Source organism: Oreochromis aureus, linkage group 3 (assembly GCF_013358895.1).
Source record: "Oreochromis aureus strain Israel breed Guangdong linkage group 3, ZZ_aureus, whole genome shotgun sequence".
Taxonomy (NCBI): Eukaryota; Metazoa; Chordata; class Actinopteri; order Cichliformes; family Cichlidae; genus Oreochromis; species Oreochromis aureus.
Genome location: NC_052944.1, coordinates 19,205,633 through 19,228,148, shown reverse-complemented (window position 1 = coordinate 19,228,148; position 22,516 = coordinate 19,205,633). Strand labels below are relative to the sequence as shown.

The following is a 22,516-nucleotide window of genomic DNA, read 5'->3' as shown; positions in this document are numbered from 1 at the left end:
CATAATTACAATCTATTATTGTGATGTAAATGGCAAAGTAAGAATAAATCAATTCAGCTAAAGTCAAATAGTATCTGTTGGCAACATGTTTTTGTCAGTCTGAAAATGTATTGTCATTTTAAATAGCTTTATATAGCATTATTATCACTTTGACCTGCAGATTAATCTACTAACCTTTGAAGGAGAGGTCAGAGATCAAATGTGACATGATATTTTAAATTGTTAAATGCTGCTTTATATGTTGACAACACCCAGCACTCTTGAAGAATCATAGTTTGTAGGTTATAAAAATTTTTTTTTCAGTTTTTGACCAATAAATCATTAAATTGTTCTTGAAGTCATTGGTGGATATAAACCAAGTTTTAATAGATTGTTAACATGAATTATTTCAAAACTTTTCAAGCTATCGTGTTTTCTGGAAGAATGATGATATGCAAACTCTACCATCTTAGCAAACATAGGCATGCTTTGTGAAGTTACTGGATATTTTGTCACTTTGCCACAGAACCCGCTCCTCACATGTGATGCTGTCTCCTGCAGTGTACAGGGGAGAAAGTAACCGCCTTCTGTGCTTTTCCACATCTGCACATTTTCTACTGTCCCTCCCCTCGATACGTCTTTGACAGACTGTGGCTGAGATAAAATGTTGTGCCCCTGTTTCACTGAAGCTTTAGAGAGATGTTTTACAATACTCTTAGCTCTAACTTAGCTGTAACACTAAGATGTGACAAACTCCCCACATAAAGCTTGAGTGTCACCTTTTTTAGCACCTTTTTTAGCAACGAAACAGACGTCTGCATGTGATGACTTATGACTTGCACAATGACACAAATCTGTAAAGTTCTGAAGAGTAAAACCCAGGATCTTCTTGCTGTGGATTGACATCGCTAACCACTGCCTCACCGTGTGCCTGTAATCACTATAATTAGCTTTAAAAAACCTAAATCTGCTTAGGTTGAATAGCGCAAGTCTTTTCTCTCAAGAAATTCCAGAAATTAAGGAAAAACTGCATGAATTGTTGTCTAATATAAGAAAATTTACAAGGTATTACACATGTAATATAAGTATAAGCACCTTAATGAAATCAATACAAACAAAAGAGATAATGTATGTGGAATGCATGGCATACCAGGGAGATTTCAGGGTTTAAATATTAAAAGATAGATGGCATTTTATCTTGTGTAGCATAAATGTGAAAAGACAGAGGAGAAACATCCCCGATTTCATTATGCAGTCGTGGCTTTTATCATTATGCTTTCAAATCAAAGTCACACATCATTTACAGCTTGTATGTGGGGCAAAGGGCTGCGGCTAACCTCTGCCAACACTAACCAGATTTGAGATACACTCAGTTTTGAAATTTTAAAAAGACCCACACACAAAATAATGATTAAAAACGAAAAAACCCCATCAAGAACACAAATAAATGTTTAAAAGTTTGAATTTTTAGAGACAGTAATCAGGTGTAGTGGCTCATGTGATTGCAAGCATTGTGAACAGTTTAAGCTAAATTCATTTGTTTCTGCAAATTAGTTTATAATGCAGTGCTGACCAGTTTTCCTTGCTCCATGTAGGCACTTCAGCCTGTCCTCGTGGCCGATTCTACTGCACCAATCTGGGTTTTCGCCCGCACTACATCCCATCATCCAGAGTCAATGATGGTATCTGTGGTAAGGCTGTGGTTTAATATTGTGTCTTACTGTCGGCTGGTAGCCGCCTTTTCTCTTTGCATGTCATCAGGGCAACTTGTGGTCCTGGAAATCCCCGCTGGAGTGGAAACTACTTCAGAGGCGGTTTGAGTAACTTGGCAGGTATTCATAGATTAAAGCCTACAGCCATCATAGAGCACAGGGAACATTGGCCTATCACAGATACTGTATATCAGTATTGGTGTATCTGTTGTTTAGTTATGAAGATATGTTAATACTTTTATTTTCACATGTTGGACATATTATAGCTGAGCAGAATAGAACCTGACTGATTTATTGGTGGGCTGATATTCTCTATTTGTCGTTGATCACTTTAGGCATTTAAAATAGATGATAAATGAAAATTAAAACAGTAAAGAAGAGATGAGAGAAACGCCATTCAAGCGTGTTATGAATGTAGATGTTGCATAGTTTATCCACCAGAGGGCACTGTGCAACTTTAGCATGCCTCAGACACACACTATGCTGAGGGGAAACAGGTAAATACATAACTGAACAAAACAAACGTTAGGGAAATCTCGTTATGTTTTATATGTCTGAAAAAAGAACAAATTGGAATATCGGATTTTTATATCACAAAATATCGGTCTCAAAAACACAGTATCGGTCGAGCTGTGAATACAACAGATAAATGTTGGCAACTTCCATCATTAAGTTCCCCTTATTTACTGATACATGGCTGATGTTAGTGAGTTTGGGTGATATATCAGTGTTACAGCAGGTCATCTACTATCCCTGGCTGCTCCATGTCAAAGTGTCCTTGGGCAAGTTGCTCTCCAATGTGTTCATTGAAGTGTGAATGTTAGAAAGGACATCTGTCTATTAGTCTGTTTACCATCCAGCCCTGGTCTTCCACTTACCCGACTGTTGGTCCCTGGTGGGTGGGGCTGGAGTCTGTCCAATTTGAAAAATCACTTCCAGTGATATCAGACTTTTGTTATTGGCACCAAAAGTCCCATATGAGTTATCTCTCAAGTTTTTTTCTACATCTCTTTGTGTATTTTGTTAATGCAATAGCATCACAACCACGTAATCATAACCACGCTGTCGGGTCTTCATCAAAATAACTTAAAGTCCTGATTTTACTGAGTAAAAACTTGTTTGCTTTCCCTCCTTTTGTGTATTTTGCAGACACGGACAGGAATTTATGTTTTGCTCGATGTGCAGATGCTGACATGTTGATGTACGCACTCTGTCTTTTTTGTAGCGCAAACAAACGATGTAGCTTCAACAAACAGAACATGGCTGCCTTCACACAAATGCAGATGCGTACATACAGTCACTTCCCTCGCTCAGCTTTCCTTGAAAAACATCCTGCTTCTATTTTTCTCAAGGCTTTCCTCCATTCTTTCTTGCCACATGCGCTGCCTAATCAGGTAGTTTTTCAGCCTCCCTTTCTTTTCCACTTTTGTTCTCCAGTAGCTCGCCACTTTGGATAAATTCAATACATTCTGCTGCTGACATCTCTGCTCTGTCACCAGCTCGTTCTGCAGCAGTAGCAATAGACGGCATGTAACCATCGCAGGAAATAAAGCTGAAGGAACGAAGCATGAAAGAGCGGCAGGAGAATATTTCCCAAAGCCTCCCTCACCCTTTCCTCTTTCCTTTTATTCTGCTCCCACTTGTCTTCTTCTCATACCTTCTCTCCTTTGAATGGAGCCACTTAATAGCTAATTCATCATCGCTTTTCCTCTTTGACTGGTTGTTCAGAGACATTCATTGGCTTCCCTTTTTGGACTGTAATGCTCTCTTTCGATGGGTCACCAATGGGGTTCTGGATAATTGAGAGATTTCACACTGTGCCCACTCTCTTGGGTGAAACATCAGAGAAAGAGCCAGATCTGAGCACTTACAAAACACCATGCAGCTGATGTTATAAGTGGCTGAAATCAAGAGACCTTCTTCGAAGCGCAGAGAGATGTCACGCAGACCTAAAGATTTAATCTTCAACTTTAAGGATGAAGATTTTCTGGGTAGCTCGACGTGAAAGAGAATATACATTTGTCAGCCTATTAAGGCTGCATAATTAATTAAATTTTAATCGTGTGGCTTCTCGCGATTAAATGAACACGATGCTGTAAATGTGTGTTCGACGAGAAGAACACAAAGCTAAAGCCAGGAAAGCGCTCCCTAAATCATCGCTTGATGACCTGCCTGCCTATGCCAATCACAGCTGTTCCCTGCACCGCACAGCATGAGCTTTCCCAAATGCACTTGACCGCAGTGATATACTGTAGATAAAAGGCCATTACTGCAAAGCAACACAACTGTCATATTCAACTGCCTCAAAACACAACACAGGCTGCAGAATGATGAAAGCCAAGAAAAACATTGCAATGGCTGCTAATGTGAATCGTCCGGCTTCAACTCAGACGTCCATACTTTATTATTATTACTGTCATTACGCAGAAATGTTTTGTTTTATGCAGTATGTTGAAGTTTTAAAGGATAATCTGGTAGAGCACGACTGATACGGGATTTTTAAAAGGCGTACCAATATTTGGTGATTTAAAAATCCGATATTTTGATGCACTGGTTAATTATTTTTCTTTCACACATAATTAATGTAACAATATAATTACACATAACAATAGAATATCGTTATATGTAGCAATATTCGGTTACACTGCTCGTCTCTGCTGGGATTGCCTGGTTGTTTTTGGTATTGCCTACAGAAAAGTTACAGAGGTGCCCTCTGGTGGATAAACTATGTAACTTCAACACTTTGTTGAAGGACATTTTTTTTTTAATCAGTCACCTTTTAAACTTTGGTTAGGCTTGACTGCCAGGTGGAACCAATATCTGCCTGCTAAGATTCACCTCAGCTAATTGAAGTCGCTGAACTTGACCTTTCAACCACATTTGTGGTGCTGGTGCTTTTTGGAGCTCTATTACTAGAATTATCTGAGCCATATTATCCAATAACATGCCTTGCTGTGTCGTTAATTGTACTGACAGCCTATCCAAGATGTTTGTGCTTCAGCAAGTGAAATTCTATTTTATTTTTATGTTGCTTAGCAGTGTCTGTGCTGCACCCATACACTGAGCTGAAGTACTTTTCTTACCAGCTTATTCAGCCACGGTCACTTCTGGTTCCAAAAACCCCCAACAGCTTTAAACCTGAGCTTCACAAAGCACTGTCAGATGTCACAGTGGATACATCACCATGGTTTCTAGCCTTAATGCTGTGCTAAGCTACAGTACTGTGCAGAAGTCTTGATTTCTTTATACTTCCCTTCTAGGGAGCGAGACTTTCTCGTAAATATTAAAATGGACTTGAGCAACAGGTGTCCGGGCTTTCCGAATAGCTTTTATCTGCAAACTCGGCATACTGGCGTGGTGTGCAATGTGTCCTTCAAAAATTTTCAGGAAACTGAAGAAGTAGAAGAAAAAAGAACTAAAAATAAACAACTAAAAGTCAAACTACTTAAGTACTGGACTGAAAATTAGTGGCTACGAGTCCGATGGAGGGATGAATCCAAATTTGAAATCTCTGTCCTCCAGTATGTACAGAAGAGGTCAGTAGAAGGGTATAATAGTCAGTGTTTATGTCTGTAAAACTTAGTGGAGGCTCTGTCATGGGCTGTATTTCAGCCAGTGGTGTTGGGGATCAAAATCGATGGAATTATGAACACAGAAAAGCATCATCAGATTTTGATTCACTGTGGAATACCATCTGGAATGAGTCAGCTTCATATTTCAGCGTGACAATGATCCCAAACGTGCTGCCAATGCAGTAAAATGAGTCATGGATTGGCCTCCCCAGAGTCTGGAGCTCAACATTATTGAAGAAGAATGGGAGCAGAAAACAGAATAAACGGCAGCCAACATCCAAAGAGCTTTAAATGTCCTTCAAGAAGTCTGGAGAACTATTCCTGAAGACTACTTAAAGAAATTCCAAGAAAGCTGCCTAAGACAGTTCAGGCTGTGTTAAAGATGCTGTTGAAGTTTCTCTTGACTTACTGGAAGAGTTTATTGGCTTAAAGTTTCAGCTCAGTTTTTCTGTAGCATATTTTTGTTTAGTTTTTGTTATAATTTTAATGACAAAAACTGTGTACTCTATGTTGGAAAGCAAAATATTGCTTTTGCCAGAAAGGATCTTGTGTCTTTTTGTTGTGTATTAGTTAAAAAACAAACTTTGATCTGTTATGTAGTAATAGAGTAAGACATTGTAAACCTCTCTGTTCTGACAATGTGGTATGCTTTTCCTGTTTTCGTCTGTGTGCGTTGGATTGGTTTCTCCTGTGTCTCTTTGCCAGATTGCTGCGATGCTTCCGATGAATACAACAGCCACGCTCGCTGCCAGAACACTTGCTGGTCAGTTGACTCAAAATTGAGATTCGGTATTTATGTATTAACACATGTGCAGTTTGACTCGAAATATGTCACCAGACGCCAGAGGGTCCAGTTATTTAAAAATAAATATCCAAATGTGAAAAGATATTCATCCGGTCTGATGTAAAACAGAGATCTTTGAGGGGAATTCACCGATGCTCTGAATAGAAAGCTGCTTATCATAGCAGCAGTATGATGGACTCTGCGGTGAATCGGTTACTGTGCCACCAGGGGGCATGGTGTCACTATGATTTAAAAACTCAGTGTAGTTCAGGCTGTGTGTGCATCACAACATTGTTTTGAAGAGTTCATCTGTTAAATGCAAATCTGACTCACGACCTTCTTGCAATTTTTTCCTCCTCCTCCTTTTTGCTTTAAACTGCTCCCACCACCCAGAGCCTTTTTTTCCTGGGAGATAATTTAGATAAGTTATAAATTACTCGGCGCAAAGGTGGAAGGTCCCTGAATACAAATGTTTATAAGAATTCATTTTCCTGCCACGATGTATTCATCATGTTTTTCTGAGCTGCGCTGCAAAGATGGACGATGCCGCGGCGCAGAAACGCAGCCCGCTGTGTAAATGTCGCTAACCCACTTCTTTTGTTGACAGTCCTCTATTATTTCATTCACCGCGCCATTCGTCTCGAAGCCGCGTACAAGCAGAGTGTATCTCATTATGTTTTCACAAGGTCCGCACTCATATTGTGTTTGCCAGGCTTCAGAAACAATTTAGCTGCGCCGCAGAGCATCGGCCCCCATCTTATTTACTCTTCTATTTTCCCATTTGGATTCCTGCTGCATCGCAGGCCCTTAAAAATTGGATTGCGCCATCTCGGTGACCATAACAGGAGCGGCTGGCGTTTTCTCAGTAATGATGGGACTGTGCTTCCTCTCTTTCTCTATCTCTCGCCTTTCCTCCAGGAATCTAGGACAGAGAGAGAGGGCGTACGTGGAGGGCCAGATGAGGACCTTGGATGAAGGTTTGCGACTCAAGCAGCAGCTGATTGAGGAGGGAGTGCTACTCTGGAGGGAGAAACAGGTACATTTTTTTTTCTTGTAGAAGTTCCAGCTATTATGCGGCATGTGTTTGAAAACCACCCGAAAAGAAGATCAGTTCGTGGAAGTTCGTTGGAACTAAGCCGTCGTCTAAACACGGCCTCTACATCAGGAGAAAACTGGGATAACTTCTGTGATTTCGAGTTTAGAGGTTCCAAAACTATTAGAGAACTGATTAACAGGTTTGAAGCGGTCTTCCTCAAAGCATAGAGTTAAATTAGTGATGCAGCAGGGTGACATTACACTGAGTTGGTTTCTCTCTCACCTGTCTAGTTCAGCATCAAAGTGGGATTGGAGAATCACCTGTTAACCTAGCATGCATGTCTTTGGACTGCTGGAGTGATTGGAGGGAAACTGCACATGCACAGGCTTTACACAAGAAGGCCCCCCAGCTGGTGGCTTCAGCACCACTGTGAGTCTATAGGGTCCAATAGGGGGTCCATGACCCTCTGGGGGACACTCCCATAGGGCTTAAAATCTGTGACTCTCCACCAATTGTTCTTAGAACTGAAGAAGCTTCTTGGATGAGAGGTGAAACGTCCAGACGCCTTTCTTTTCAAGCTCCTTAGACTACAATGACCTGGATGATTGAGAACCTTCACAGATGAGTCCAGAGACACATTTGTAAGACGCTTTGAACCAACAGCTGGCTAAGATGCATGTGTCAAACTCATGATGGCTCTAATAAGAAAAGCTAGTGGATTATATTGTACAGGAAAGCAGTTCTGGTTAGGGGACTAAAGGTAAATGTACTGAGCTCATAGTTTGGATATAAAGACACTCGGTTAACTTTTTTCTGCGTGTGCTGCCATTCAGTGGCTTCTACAGCGTTTCTTAGCTAACAGTTGACGGAAAGGTTGATTTGCTTTCATATATGCTGCTCTCAGAGCATTGCTATTCTAAGTGAGCAGCTTGTGATGCTGTTTTGATCATACATGTTCGCAGCACCTGCTGCTACAGGCGTCTGTTGTGCTCCCGGCACCAGTTTCCAGCACCAGCCTCAGCCTGCTGTGCAGGTACTTTTTGCCTTATCACAGTAAGAAGCTCGCTGCTTCCTAGCTGTCAAAAAAAAAAAAAAAGCCCTGCAATTTTCCTCCCTCCATTATGTTACTTGGATCGTGTCGTTTTAGTTGATCAATTCATGTCATTTCCTGCTGAGTGGCCTCCAGTTTTAGCACAACAGACATCGCTATGCTATATAATGCGTCACGTCTCGGATTCGGATTCTAGTTCTCACTGTTATCTGTAACCCATAAACATCATCATATTCTGCTCCTGCCACCCAACTTTGCATTTTATTGTGTCTCTTAAGGAATTCAGCTGTGACTATACTTCATTTGCCGTCGCTCTAAAGCAGTAAGGAGTAAATGACTGGGTGTAAATCAGCACCAGTAAACAAGTACGTGAGCAATCAGACCCCCGTTTTTTTTTTTTTTCTCTTTTTGACTCCTTTGCAGAACTTGGGGTCGAGCAGCGACTGCTTTACAGTTTTTCCTCTCCATTTGCACATTTACTTCAGCGAGCACTGAGCCAATTTAGAGACGGACTCCTGGAGTTTGGTGCAAATTATATGGTAAATTTGGCAGCTGCGGATCTCCGAGGACGCTTCAGTGGTCTCATTACTTAATGCATTAGTGGCCTTTAGAAACTACAAGTTACTTTCCAACACTGCAGCTCCTACAGCTTTAAGTGTATTAGCGATTGAAATGGCAGCATCTGAGTGTTGTTCATCATCATTATTTGGATTTTGGACTCTTTGTTGATGCAGCACATTTACGCTGTTCTGACTTTTTTCAGGGCTGCTATGAATCCTTGTTATTTCCTGCCCTGATTATTCATTTCTAAGGTATCTTGAAGGATTCTGAGCACAGCTGTTTAAATCTTGCAGCGCTTATAAAAGATGTCAGAGAAAAAGAGAGAGAGGAAGAAACCACTTGTTTACAGCACAGATTTGTCTGAAGGCCACTTTTTATCACACTCACATGTGCGAGCTCACACATGTCTGATTTGCCAGCTGATGATCCCTGGGTTTTTACCCTGCACTCTGCTCTATTTTCCTTCCTTTTCCTTTTTGTCCCCCTCTCCGTGTTCTTTTCGGTGGCAGCTGATTGGCAGATCGAGGCTGAAGTGTCACCCAGCCCTCCTAGCCCTGCCGCACTTTGCGATCCTCTTTTCTCAGCGTGTCTCTGTTGATACGGCAGGGTTACCTCCGGGGCCTCGTGTTGGAAACCTTACACAATGACTCAAAAATGAACTCTTCCTGTGGTTCAAGGGTTCAAGAGGAAACTGCTGTTAAAGAAAACACTTGCGATCAAACTTTAACCAAAAAATAATCAAATTGTAGCCTCATGTGCCACAGAACAAGCAGAAATGGGAATGCTGCTGTTAATTGAATACAAATTGGTATTCAATAAAACCCATTTAAGGATGTTTGTGATTATCTTTCTGTTTATTGCCCCACTCTTAAAAGTACATGTTAAAGCAGGAAATGAAGTGCAGTGTCAGCCGTTCCTTATCCTCAGAATCACTTTTCTCTACTTTTTTCTTTTTAATTCTTTGAAAAATTTGCAACAGCGAGAAGCTTTATATTAGTTTCTGGTGTTTTCTACTTCTTTTTTTACACAATGGAAGAACTTCTTGCATGTTATGGGTGTTTTTTCCACAAGTAAATATGTTCTTGTACTCCTCATAATGGAGCCCATAAATCACCGCTGCAAGCTGAAGGTGTCTAAGCAAGCAGCATGGCCTAGAAAGGTAGTCATCCCTAGCTGAACCTCACAGAATCCATCACTGCATTATGAGAGTCTCTGAGGACAGATTGGACGGCAGAGCTGACACACACACACATGCACACACACATGCACGCGAACAAGGAGCTGCTGCTCTTTCATATTAATTGGTCCATTACAGAGAGTGATGATAGGTTATGCTTGGTTGTCAAAAGCTGTCGTATTTGGTGCGACAGCAACACCTCCTGATGCAAGTGATTTAAATAGTCCATTGTGCAGGCCCGGCTGCTGTGGTACAAGTTTTTGTAAATACACGGTGTTGGTTGGTTCTGTTTCGGAGGTAGATGAGGAAAAAGAGAGAAAATTCTCGTGCTTCTGTTTATCTGTCAGTTTATTTCGCAATAATAGTCTCTGTGCTTTGTTTATCATTAAAAATCTCATTATAATGATGTTAGCATATGTCTGCGTGTACCCTATGGCCTCCTTAACTGGTGGGCCAATATCAATGAAACTTTGCATGATTATAGTCACACGTACAGCGATTATTAACATTTAGTGCGTTTGTTTCATGTGCGACTGTCAACATATATCTCCAAAATTTGTATCCACGATGGAATTTTGTTCAAGATGCAGCTAAATATGGGATGAAGAACTTTACAACGTGCCATGAGCCTGCTGGTGTATATAATCACAGCAGTGTACACAGGAAGGAAATGGTTTTGAGTGCTAAACAACAGCATCCACACTGCTTGCTTCAACAGTGCTAACATGCTGCTATCAAGCAGGTGCGAGGTTTTCTCATGGACATTAACCACTGGTTTGTGAAATCTAACACGTCACACTAAAATTAGCTATAGAGAGCAAAAGCACTGTATGTACTAATCTGCAAATATGTTAATTTCATTATTAAAGCTTTTAAGATGGTTCACTCAAATGCCCTCGAGTGGCCATTCAATGAACTGCGGTTTTTGGCATTTCTGCGTTGGCTTCATTTTTCTGCTCTGGAGGTTTATAATTGTATTAACCATGCTACCATTAAAGGACTAAGCACAAAAAATGGATGGTGTTGGCATTCTCATTAGTTCTGTAGGTATTTGAAATGCTGAGCAAAATAAAACTTGGCGGCTAGCTATATATCGGTGGATCATCAACATTATTACAACTTATTCATGCTCACTCTGTGAGGTTGAGCTTGAGGTTCAAGTCCGTGTCAAATTTGATTCCAACGCATCTGTTAGCTGCTGAAACATTTCACCTTAAACTGCAATTCTTGGCTCCATGCACCAAAAAGTTGAGTCTGTTCATCTGGATGTAGCGTTTTCAGTGGGAGAGTGGTTGAGTTATCCAAAAGACCAGTCTGTTTCCAAAATGTTTAGAGTTGATATCTGGAAACATTGTATAATAAAGTAATGAGCCAACCAAACAACAGAGAAGCTAACATTACTTAAGAAACGGTCTCTGTTTTTTAAAAAGTGTGGGGCAACCTACACAATACTGCCAATCTGTAACAACAGTACAAGCCTAATACGAAATGTTGTAAGACTGCTTTACCTTTCTGGGCCTATTTCTGTGTATTGTCTTTCTGCAGCCAGTATCCAATATTTACGACTTATAAAACTAAACAATAGCCAAATTTATGAACATCAGATGTGAACGCTGATGTTCTTTTGACTAGTCCAAATTGCATGAAAGTTACATTTCCAAAGGAAGTTGATTTAAAAAAAAACCACAATGGTGAGATTCAAGATTGGAAATCAATTTTTCAGATTTAAGACCAATGCAAACTGTTGCTGCTATCTTGCATACTTACTGTAAGGTATAGTTATAAATAGCTATAAATTTGACAAAGTTGGCCATGTTTTTTTCTATTTTTTGTTTCCATGTCATCTCATTAGGCCCAGCTCAGAGAGCTCCAGCAGGTGGCTGAAGACCTGCAGGTCAAGTTGGAGGAACACAGGAGGAAAAAACACGAAGCCGACCGACTCAAAGAGCAAACGTTAAAGGCACTGGAAGCAGGGGACGGTGGTAAGGGTCATGCCATTTTTAATCCGAGTCATTTAAAGCTATTTGCTCCTTTCACTAAATTGCTTCAGTTTGTGGACAGTAGTTAGGCAATTTTAGCAGCTGCGGGGCAACTTTCATTTCGTTTCAGCTCGACCTTGCATTGAGCAAAAGTAAATTGGCCTGAGAACCTCAGGTCACACGGTCAGGATGACAAATGGTAGAAGATAGGGAGGAGCTGGAAGGGTTAAATACAGATGCCTGTGTCGTTGAAATAAGCGGACTGGGAGAGGATTGCTGAGCAACAGCATATTGCATTTCCCCCAGCTCTCTTTTTACGTTCCACAAGCCTTCAGAGAGAAGTTGCTTATGACTCACTGGAAAATTCCCTTATCACTGCAAGCACAAGCTGGCTCGGCATTTAAATGACGTTCAGACTTGTGTATGTGAACATATTGAAAGTAGTGAGGCTGGATGGGAAACGGGCTCAGTCGTTTTTAGCTCTGTAGTCCATGTGGATTTAGAATCATTAAGTCTGTGTTGGGAAGGCAGGGCATGGAGACCGTTTGGGTTAAGTTAGCTTAATTTTAGATTTAGTTTTAGATTTCTAGCTTGTTGCAGCACAGATATTCAGTTCAGTTCAGTTCAGTTCATTTTTATTTCAAATATTAAAGCGGTCCTTCATGTTACGCCTCATAAAACACAGAAATAAAGGATTTATTAATGTTTTAAACTTCTGTCTTATTCTTTGCTCATCCATATATCAAACAGCACACACCTAGATATTGTATAGTGCTGGTAATTGATTCTGCCTTGTGTCAAAGTGGTCCTCAAAATAAAAGTTTTGATTGCAATAAAGGTCATTTGACTTTGGAGCTTCTCAGAGCACACATCCATCATGCCTCCCAAGGTGTGCAAGCTGACCTTTGCTAGTCGTCACGGGCCCCCCCCCCACGTGTTCCCGGCGCCATCATCCTTCACTTCCATTACTGCTCATCTTCAAGGTGTTGCAACCATCAGTTTTCATTTCTGTGGTCGTGTTGGCAGGTCTTGTCTATGTTTTGCCATCCATCTGGGGTCTTATTTTGCAGTTTTAATAAATCTGTGAGTTCATGTGTGTGTGTATGGCTTCTTCAAAGTTCCAGTCTTTGTCCTGCTTATGACGTTACTTGTTGGTGAATGTTCATTTATCTGCCCACAGTAGAAGCTGAAAAATGTATTGATGTGACAGTGTATCTTATTGACTTTTTTTCTTTCGCTACGGTGTGGATACACTGCTGCCAAACATTGATATCTTTATTTAAAGATTGCAGGTGCTCTAGGTGGATTCCCACAGCAGTTAAACTCCCTGAATCACCGCATTATGACTCATTGAGGTGGTGCTTATTAAATGAATGAGTGTAAGTGAACAGAAGTTAAATAACTCGGGGTAAAGAAGAAAGAACTCATGAAGGACAGATCAACAGTTATGATAATGCATGCAACCAGCTCTGTTTTCTCCTTTTTTCACTAAAAACTTGAAGGCTGTGATTTGGTTAAAACATAATCCTGATGTTTTTGATTCATTTCAGGAACCACCTGCCTTTAAAAAAACCCCCAAACCTCTAGGATGTAATTTGAGGGTCACCAGTTTTACTCCAGTTTTAAATTAAATCGTTATTACCCATTGTTTTTTTACAATTGTTACCTTTACAAACGTATTTTCATTAGATAGGGTTAATCTCAGGTCTACACGAAAATTGCGAAACACAATTAACTCAATTGCCACATTTTCTTTTGTGTCACTGTAACTCTGTAGCATCATGTAATTTTGTCATCAGTGTCACAGTTGTGAAATAATAATTTAAAAAGCCTCTTCAGTTAGTTACCTTAATTATACATTTGGGTAGCAAGAAACATTCGTTAAAACAATTGCCTTAAACGACCTTTTAACGTTGTACTCGTGAGGACACACACTGAGTTACAAACAAATATAGAAACATCACAACAAGACAGACACTTTTTTTCCACGAATATCTTGTCTTTCCATTTCTGACCTGTCAGTCGCATGAGTCAAAATAAGAGAGAAAAGCCAGAAGAACAACCAGCTGAGCCTGCAAAGTAGAACTTAACAGTCTCTCCCTTTACAGCGCCTGTCGCTCAAATGTGTCTCCGGGGCTTCACGCGCAGTTATTGAGAAGTTTTAAAGGGCCAGGTTATTTGTACCCTCAAAGAAAATTAGTTTCTTGTGGCACATTGTGTGCGATACAGTGAAAGATATATTGCAGGACTTTTTGTGGGTGTTAGACGTGATAGAACAACATTCTAAGTTGTATTGATTTCGATATTTGTGGTATACGGTCCATGCGTTTATTAGATTCTAAACAAGCACTATGTGTTTGCCATTTTCCTTCTTTTAAATTATCAAATTATTTTGTTAAGGAACTACAACTCAGTCGATGAGTCCAACCTTCACATATATGACATTTTTATTAGGAAGATATAAAAACATGCTTGTTCATAGACACAGCTGGGTTACTCAGTGCTCTTCTTCTAGCAAAGCAGTGGGCCTGATTTTCATTTTTTTCCCATTTTGCCGAGCATGTTGGGAAATCAGGAGTAAATCCTCATTGAATAGCAAAGACTTTGTTATTCCCAGCTAATAAGAAAGGATGCTGATCGTGTGCGGTTGTTTTCTTTCCGTCTTAATGGCATCCATGATAAGCCTTGGGTTCACGTCGAGGTCTCCTCCCTCTTTAATGATGTTTGCTTGATATTAACTCCATCATATAGAGGCACAGTGTACGACTCGTGCTAGTTTCTCTCTTTTACTGTACATCCAGTAATGCAAAGCTACGCAGACTTGAAGTTCATCCACAGTTTGAGGGGATTTCCTCAAGTTCATTGGTAATCCACTGGTTGACCTGATTTCTCTAGCAGACCGCCTTGCAAACCACTTCCATTCTGCTCGTGTGCACTTGTGGATGGCCCGTAGCATGAATACAGAGATTGCAGAATGCCAAGGCGGCCAAATAGGCTTAGTTTGCTGTCGTTATAGCACACCACACACATTTTCCACATGTAATTCAAAGAGTTCATCAAAGGCTGGTTATATTTAAAAAGTACACTCATACATTTTGGTTGTAAACAGTAAAACTCCAAATGGGGAAAATATTCTGGACCACGCAGTTCAACCCACTTTATAATTATATTGAGACAGAGTCGACTCAGATGTTTGATGTGTGGGCGTACCTGAATACATTAGTTGCTAAATACATCTTAAAAAAATACGCATCTTGTGTTCAACAAGCGTAGCTATTTTTACAGCTGTTTGTACAGCTGCCATGAACACAAGGACGACCCAAACTTTTGTAACACGGATCATTTTAATAATCAGTTTATCTAACAGTTATTTCTTCAGTTTATTTAACTTTTTTTACAATTGTACCAAAAAGCTCCCAAACAAAACCAAATCATAAAATATATGATTTCATATATTCTCAGTTGCTGTCTTCAAATCTTTTTTTGTAAATTCAACCAATACAATGTCATTTTGTTTTTTCAAAATTGCTCTCCCACGTTTCGTCAATCAGGAGCAGAGAAAGTGATCTTTGTAAGATACAAACATCTAAAGCTATTTACAGTTTTGCATCTTATAACTAAAATAGAGTGTTAGGATTGTTTTCAGAGAAGTTAGGATGCTGTCTGAAATGTTGAATTTAAAAAAAAAAGTTTGCTGCTTTATCCAAAATATTACAAAGACATACTAATTTAAATGACAAGTCTGTTTGCAATTTGGCAAGTTTAAAACTGGCTCATTAAACTAACTTGTTTCAAGATAATACTTACTGAACATTGGCGCTATCTAAGATCCTGTATCTTTCCCAGACAACTTTTAATAGTACAAGCTGGGGATAAATCAGACCTGCTGTAGATTTCTGCTATAAGGCCCATTGTATGGACTGATCCGAAGCAGGTATGTAGTCTGAGCCTGGCATTGGGGCCATTGCCTCTACCATATCTGCTTAACATGAACATCAGAGTGATTTTTGGAGCATAGTATGTGTGTGATACAAGGTTTATTGTCTTTATTCCTGAAAACATCAAATAAAGATGGGAATCAGTCACCTTTATTTGATTTCTTTAAAGTGGACTTTTACTTGCAGATAGAGTGCTGTGTAAAAATCTTGAGCCACCCCTCATTTCTTTGTATTTTGATTTCCGGTTATTTTTTAGTGAAGTTTCCTTGAGAAATTGTTGTTTTGACTTTACGAAGGTCTTTTAAAGCTTTCCAGATTTATGAATCAGTGAAGGATTAAAAAAGGCACCTAACTCAAGGGATAAACGAGCGTTGTGTCGACACAAAGCAGACAATTTATCAAAGAACCAAATTTAAATTGTATCTTCAGGCACTTTGTTACCAACAGCCTGTCAAAAAACTCATTATTTGTTCACATTTCCTTAGTTGAATTTCTGAAAAATGCACAGGCATAAAACATAATTTTTTTTAACAGCATCATTCCTAACGAACTGCTAGCCATAAACTTGGCTTATAGTATGAAGTATGAGGAAATGTAGGACTAGTATTTGCAAGCCTAGAATAGAAATGTAGCAAGCCTAAAATAAGTCGGCAGTACTATCTACATATCCTTACTAAATACCAAAAAAATTCAGTAAAGACCTGACACAGGAGCAGAGAGAGGGCTCTTCAGTTGAAGGTATGTTTCAGGAAAAGCATACGTGGATATAAAAACACATGATGAACACTATGAGTCATGGATTGGCCTCCCCAGAGCCCAGACTTCACCATTATTGAAGCAGTGTGGGATCATCTTGACAGAGAACAGAACAAAAGGCAGAAACATCCAAAGAAGAGTCCTTCAAGAAGCCTGGAGAAGTATTCCTGAAGAGTACTTACAGAAATTACAAGAAAAGCGAGTTCAGAGTGTGTTGCAGAATAAAGGTGGTCAAACCAAATATTGACTTTTAAGCTTGTTAGAATTTCACAAACTCTGTTTTTGCCTTGGATAATGTATTTCCATGTATGTTTGTACATATTTGAATAAATTGATGTACTCTTTTCCTATTTTCCAAGCAAAATATAAAGAAATTGGGTGTCGCTCAAGATTTTTGCGCAGTCCTGTATATGTAAGGAAATCTCTGTATAAAAATTGTTTAAAGGAGAAATAGACTATAAGCCCTTTAGCCATAGATGATTACGCTTCCCTGTCTTTAATGTGCATTCACATGTAAATGCAAATGCTAATGGTAGGTTTGAATAGGAGGAGATTAACTAAATGCAACAAAATATGTATTGTTGGAATATATTAATATAGAGAATGTCTGTATCTTTGTATATGAAGGATGTACTAAGCACTATAGACAGAGTGTCTGCTATCTTGCCTCTGAGGATTCGAGTAGTTCCCCTGAGCTAACCTATATGGACCAGATCCAGTCATAAACACTGGATGTACTTCATTATATCCTGTTCTATGGAAAGCAGAGAATGAATTCAAAAGACTACAGGTTCTTGATATTTATTTCTAATAAAACATGTTTTGCATAAAGAAAAAAATGAAAAATTCTTGTCTCCCTGACTGTAGACTTTATAAAACGTATGTCTTCTTGATATCATGCAATAACACGTGTTGCAGCAGGCATTGTCCTCCTGTTGTGAACTCTAACAGAGTGCTTCATATCCCTGGTTATACGGCTCCTCTCCAGATAAGGAAACGCTTGATTGTCCTTGTAGAGCCAAACAAACAGCGTGAAACATAAAAGAGTTCAGAAGGTCCCATCAGGCTTGACATTTTCAGTCAAGCGGCAAAAACCCTCACTGAAAACAGAGCTTCACTCTGAAATTCCATTAAATTTGATATATTTTTAAAATATTTTTGTGGTAATTTAGTCCTAAAGCAGGACTGAGTGATGGTAGCTCTGCTAAGCTCTCCACAGAGAATGTAGACTAGTTTTATTCTTTCATCTTTATTAATTGTACCTTGTAATTTAATAGTTGATTTTTCGAGTTACAAATACCCGAGCTTCCTCGCAGCACAATCATTTATCTCATTTGTAAAACCTGCGTGTCATATCAGCTCCAGGTTGTTAAAAAATTTCCTGGAAAATCACTCACAGCCGTGTGGGAACCTTGAAAAGAGTTCTGGGAATAAGGCAATTAGCTCAGCAACTGTAATCACAACCTTGATGAATTTATGAGCAAACTCTAATGAGTAAGATATTGATTTTGTACACTGCAAAGCTCTCATTGTGCTGCAGTGGTTTTTTTCCTGAACGTGATGCACAGTCTGAGTCATTCTGATGCTGCGAACGCTCACCGTTAAACGCACCGTTTAGGTTCAAATATTTATTTTCAGGTTTCTGTCTCAGTATTTCCAGTCTCCTCATCCCCTCGATAAAGCAAAAACAAAAAAAGATTCTACCTGCAGCGTTTTTTGATCTATTTCCATTTCAAAGCATTTTTTTCATACAGAAAACTGTAATTTCCCTTCTTGGAAATCTTGCTTATGGTGTATAAGAGACAGGACAATGTGTGTTTTCTTAGCCTTGGAGTGCAGCGCGAGCCTACAATAACAAAGCTCTGTGTGGATAACATGGTCTGTAGGCTAGGCGTAGATCTGCAGTCTCCCGCTGATATGTTCCATTTCCCTCTGTTCTCTTTGTGCCTCTCTTTTATTTTACGAGTGTGCCGTGATATTGCCCGAGCAACATGGGTGGATGACTGATGGTGTCCATTAGTAAACATAGTCCCCCTATATGTGCCGTCGGCCTAAAGAGCCAATGTCTTGAACCTCTTTCCCCTATTTTTCTTTTTTTTTTGTTTGTTCTCCCTCCTATTCTCTTTTATTTTCCCCATTCCTCTCGACTCTTCCTCTTACCTTTTGCCAACCAACCCCCACCCCACCCACCACCCTCCAATCCCCTGCATCCACTCTATCTTTTTTTCTTCCCCTGCCTTCGTCTCCATCCATCCTCCTTATGGTTGTTTTTCATAGCTATGGCTCTGCAGTAGAGGGAGGGATGAAACCATTTCTCTTCCTCCTTTAGTGCGCTCACTTTTTTTTTTTTTTGGCGAGACAGAGCGACCAGAGGATGGGTTGAGAATGTCAAGCATTAGGTTGGGAATAGAGTGCTGTTCAAACAAAAGAATAAGCCACTAATATGACAGATGCTGTGTGTATTGCAGGAGAATATTAGCAAATCTTGTTTAACTCCCGGGGTTGAATACAGTCAACAAACAGGGGGTGGGGTAGGGTGACGGGAATCTGGCTTCTCCGTAGACGTTTGCAGCTCCCGGTCATGTTTCCGGTGTCACGGAGTGGCGTGCGATCTAGCATCTTTTAAAACTTTTAATCCCACAAACAGCATGCCTTAATAAATATGGATTTATTTTGGCAAAGATGGGTTTGAGAAAAGGGATCGTTTTTTTTAAACACTCCTGCATCACACACTTAACACAGTTGCTTTACTGTACACTGGGAAGAAATGCTAATTTCAAAATGAGCTTTTCTGTAATTAGTACAGAAAGATAATTGCGGCGGATGTGCAATTAGCATTATGTAAAGTGTTTTTCCCCAGACTTAGGGGCCAATCAGTTTACCCCTTGTACATTCTCTGCTCTGCCGATGACACGGGTGATGCTCAGTGCTGAACATAAGAGAACTTCCTCTCCTTTCCACTCGCAGTGAATGCGGATTCACAGAATGAATCGGTTGGGGTCACATGCTCGCTGGAAAAAGGGGTTTGAGGAAGTTTTTGCGTCTCCTTTTCATCTGCCTGCGTACATGAATGGAGAAGAGGGAAATCACTGTCATACCAGCCGTTACAGCACAAAGCCTCCTGATTGCATTCTGGACTCTGGCATGCTTGCTTTTTTTTTTTCCTACAGGGAAACCAAATGTTCTTGCACAGCGTGACTGACTCATTGCCTGATTGCCCTCCACACCCCCCATATTTTTTAAATCCAGCTCCATCCTTTTCTTCATTCCTGCCTCTCAGTTTGCATTCAGATGGAAGTGGTTGCTATTTAAACAATCACATAATTCTACAGTAACACGTGATTCTTTATTTATTTATTTTAGGTCTCATCAGACATCAGAACAGCTCCGTTACCAGCATTTTCCATTTATTGGACAGCAATAAAGATGGCAGGTAAATAACTTGTATTCAGACTCTTTTGAGTCCTGTTTTTGTTTTCATGTTCTGGCCAGTGCTACCCATTCTAGTGAGTCCGGAAACCTGCACTCAGTGTCAGCCTTAAAATACTACCCCCCAAACTAGAAACATATTCTATTAATACTTTGTTGATTACGCAGGCAAAGTTTTGCATAATAAAGATCCACTGATTCAGGTTTTGAAGGCTACCAGTGATGGTTTTATGCTGAAATAGTTTTTCCTTGTTGGGTTCTGCTCTTGCCAGGGTGAATGGGCTTTTTGTCGCATTATTTCATTGCTAAAAAATCCAATACTACAAAAAAAATATGATGTCGTCATCCAGCACTCTGCAGAAGTCTTCAGCCACCCCTTATTTCTTTATATATTGCTTCCAAGGAGCCAGACTTTAATGTAATTTGTTTAAAGTGACCTTGTGCAATATTTCTTCAGGCTTTCTGAAGAGCTATTAAACAGAAACTTGATATATTGGAATGGTGTGTGGTGTCTCCCTGCGACCTCCCCTGTACACTTAATGATGGGTTTTCACACCTCACGATTTATCAGTAAAGTCGTGGTTTGACTACCATTGCAATAGTTTCTGGGGTTTTCCAAAAGTAGACGCATAGGCATTGACCACAGTCACTAACTTCTAATGCAAACCCAGTTATTCTGTTCTATAAGCAGGCCTGAAATATGACAGAAACCACTCAGTTCAGAAAAATATTTCAAGGGTTACTCATAAAGACTTCAGAAATAGGACAAATTTAGCAAAGACCTGATACAGGATGTGAGAGATGTATCTGGCCCTTCAACTGATCCAAACAGGGTATGCCAATTTACACAAGACCGGGACTGAAAATCCATTGCAACAGGTCTAACGGAGGGATGACTCCAATTTGGTTCAAATTGTTGTCAATAGGTGTTGGGGATCTTGTCAAAATGTATGAAATTATGACCATGGAAAAGCATGGTTAGAGTTTGATACACCTTGTAAGACAATCTGGAAAGCATATGATTCGCTATGGCTGCAAACACCGCCAAAGCAGTAATACCATACGTGGATAGAAAAACATACAATGAAACACTACCAGTCATGGATTGGCCTCCCCAGAACTCGGACCACTGCATTCTTGGAGCGGTGTGGGATCATCTTGCAGCCAAGATCCAAAGAAGAGCTTTGAATGTCCTTCAAGAAGTCTGGAGAACTAGTAATTTCTTGTAATTACGGAAATAACAAGAAAGCTGCATAAGAGAGTTAGAGTTAAGTCCCGAATTTAAATCGTTTGTTACATTCGATCTTTTTTTATCCTGACAAATGATCGCCTGTCTTTGAACATTGTTCTCTCCAAATTGATTGGTGACAAAAGCCAGTCATTAATTTACCGGCCACTAGCAGTCAAATGAAACTGTACCACAAAACACGAAATAACAACCACAAAAAACAAAACAAAACAAAAAACTGTTGAAGAAGTTGCTTTAATTTCTGGCAGAGTGAATCGAGGAGTTTTAGGAAATATTATCATGTCAGATACCCTCAAGAGAAATAATGCTAATGCAGCAGAGTGAAACCAAAACAACATGAAATATGATAAAGAAGATCCATAACACTGGATTAAAACTATAGGTTGTCACTCGCATTTATTCTGTCTTGCATTACTCGTGCTATAAAATAAATGGGTGTTCACATCAGTATGAATATGGATTACACTCATTAGTTCCACCTTAACTTGTGGAGCAGTGAAGTCTCATCAGTCTGAGTCGAATGCGCGCATCTCATTCCCTGGAACTCCTACACCTATTTATTCTCCAGCAAGCCTCAAAAAGCATTTCTTCGCCTTATTTGCATTGTTCGATCTTCAAGTCTCAGCAGGCTCACTTGTTGCTCCGCTCCCCAATCTCCCGGCCTTCCACGCAGCTACACAGACGAACTAAGTTGCTGTCAGGATCGGCGTCTGACGGCGGCCAGCTTTAAAGGGAATGGCATCCGTTTTGCTGCCAGGGAAGATATGTAAATTTTTCTAGTGGCTTGCAGAAAAACGGAGTGCATGATATCCAATGAGGCTGTCCCCCTTCATGCTTTTTCTCCACAGCCATCCACACCCTCACATTCCTCACTTTCCCACAACATCCTTGAAGTTAAAAAAAAAAAAATCAATACTTCTTAAGCTAACTGGGCAAATTCTTCCGGAAAGGAAGCTGGCCTGGGCATAGTAAACTGAAAGTGCTATAAAACATATGGCCGCATCGAGGACGAAGTGCTTGTGCAGCGATTTTCTGCCGGAGCGCTATATGCCCACTTATGCATTCCTGCGATTGGATGCAAACCATTATTCAAGCCCTCCTGCCCACCCCCTCCCAGCCACAGTCCCTTCCCTCCCCGGCTCTGGCTCCATCCATCCACTCCATCCAAAGCACCGCCTCGCGCTTAAACAAACAGATTACTAAGCTGAAATATCTGCAAGTGTCGCTCATTTCTATCCAGCCATTGTCTCAGCCTGTCAGTATGTGGATTCAGCGAGCTGGCTATCTTGATGC

The 22,516-nt window shown here is 40.1% G+C and overlaps 1 protein-coding gene across 1 annotated transcript in view; it reads left to right on the top strand.

The window, feature by feature from the left end:
• The window catches only part of LOC116333166 (glucosidase 2 subunit beta-like), a 157,152-nt gene that overhangs the window by 1,872 nt on the left and 132,764 nt on the right, over positions 1 to 22,516 (top strand). Inside the window, exons 3-7 of the mRNA XM_031756349.2 lie at positions 1,575 to 1,670; positions 5,969 to 6,026; positions 6,966 to 7,083; positions 11,725 to 11,854; positions 19,909 to 19,978. Coding sequence (XP_031612209.1) covers positions 1,575 to 1,670; positions 5,969 to 6,026; positions 6,966 to 7,083; positions 11,725 to 11,854; positions 19,909 to 19,978 — 472 coding nt within the window. The remainder of the gene's footprint in view (positions 1 to 1,574; positions 1,671 to 5,968; positions 6,027 to 6,965; positions 7,084 to 11,724; positions 11,855 to 19,908; positions 19,979 to 22,516) is intronic.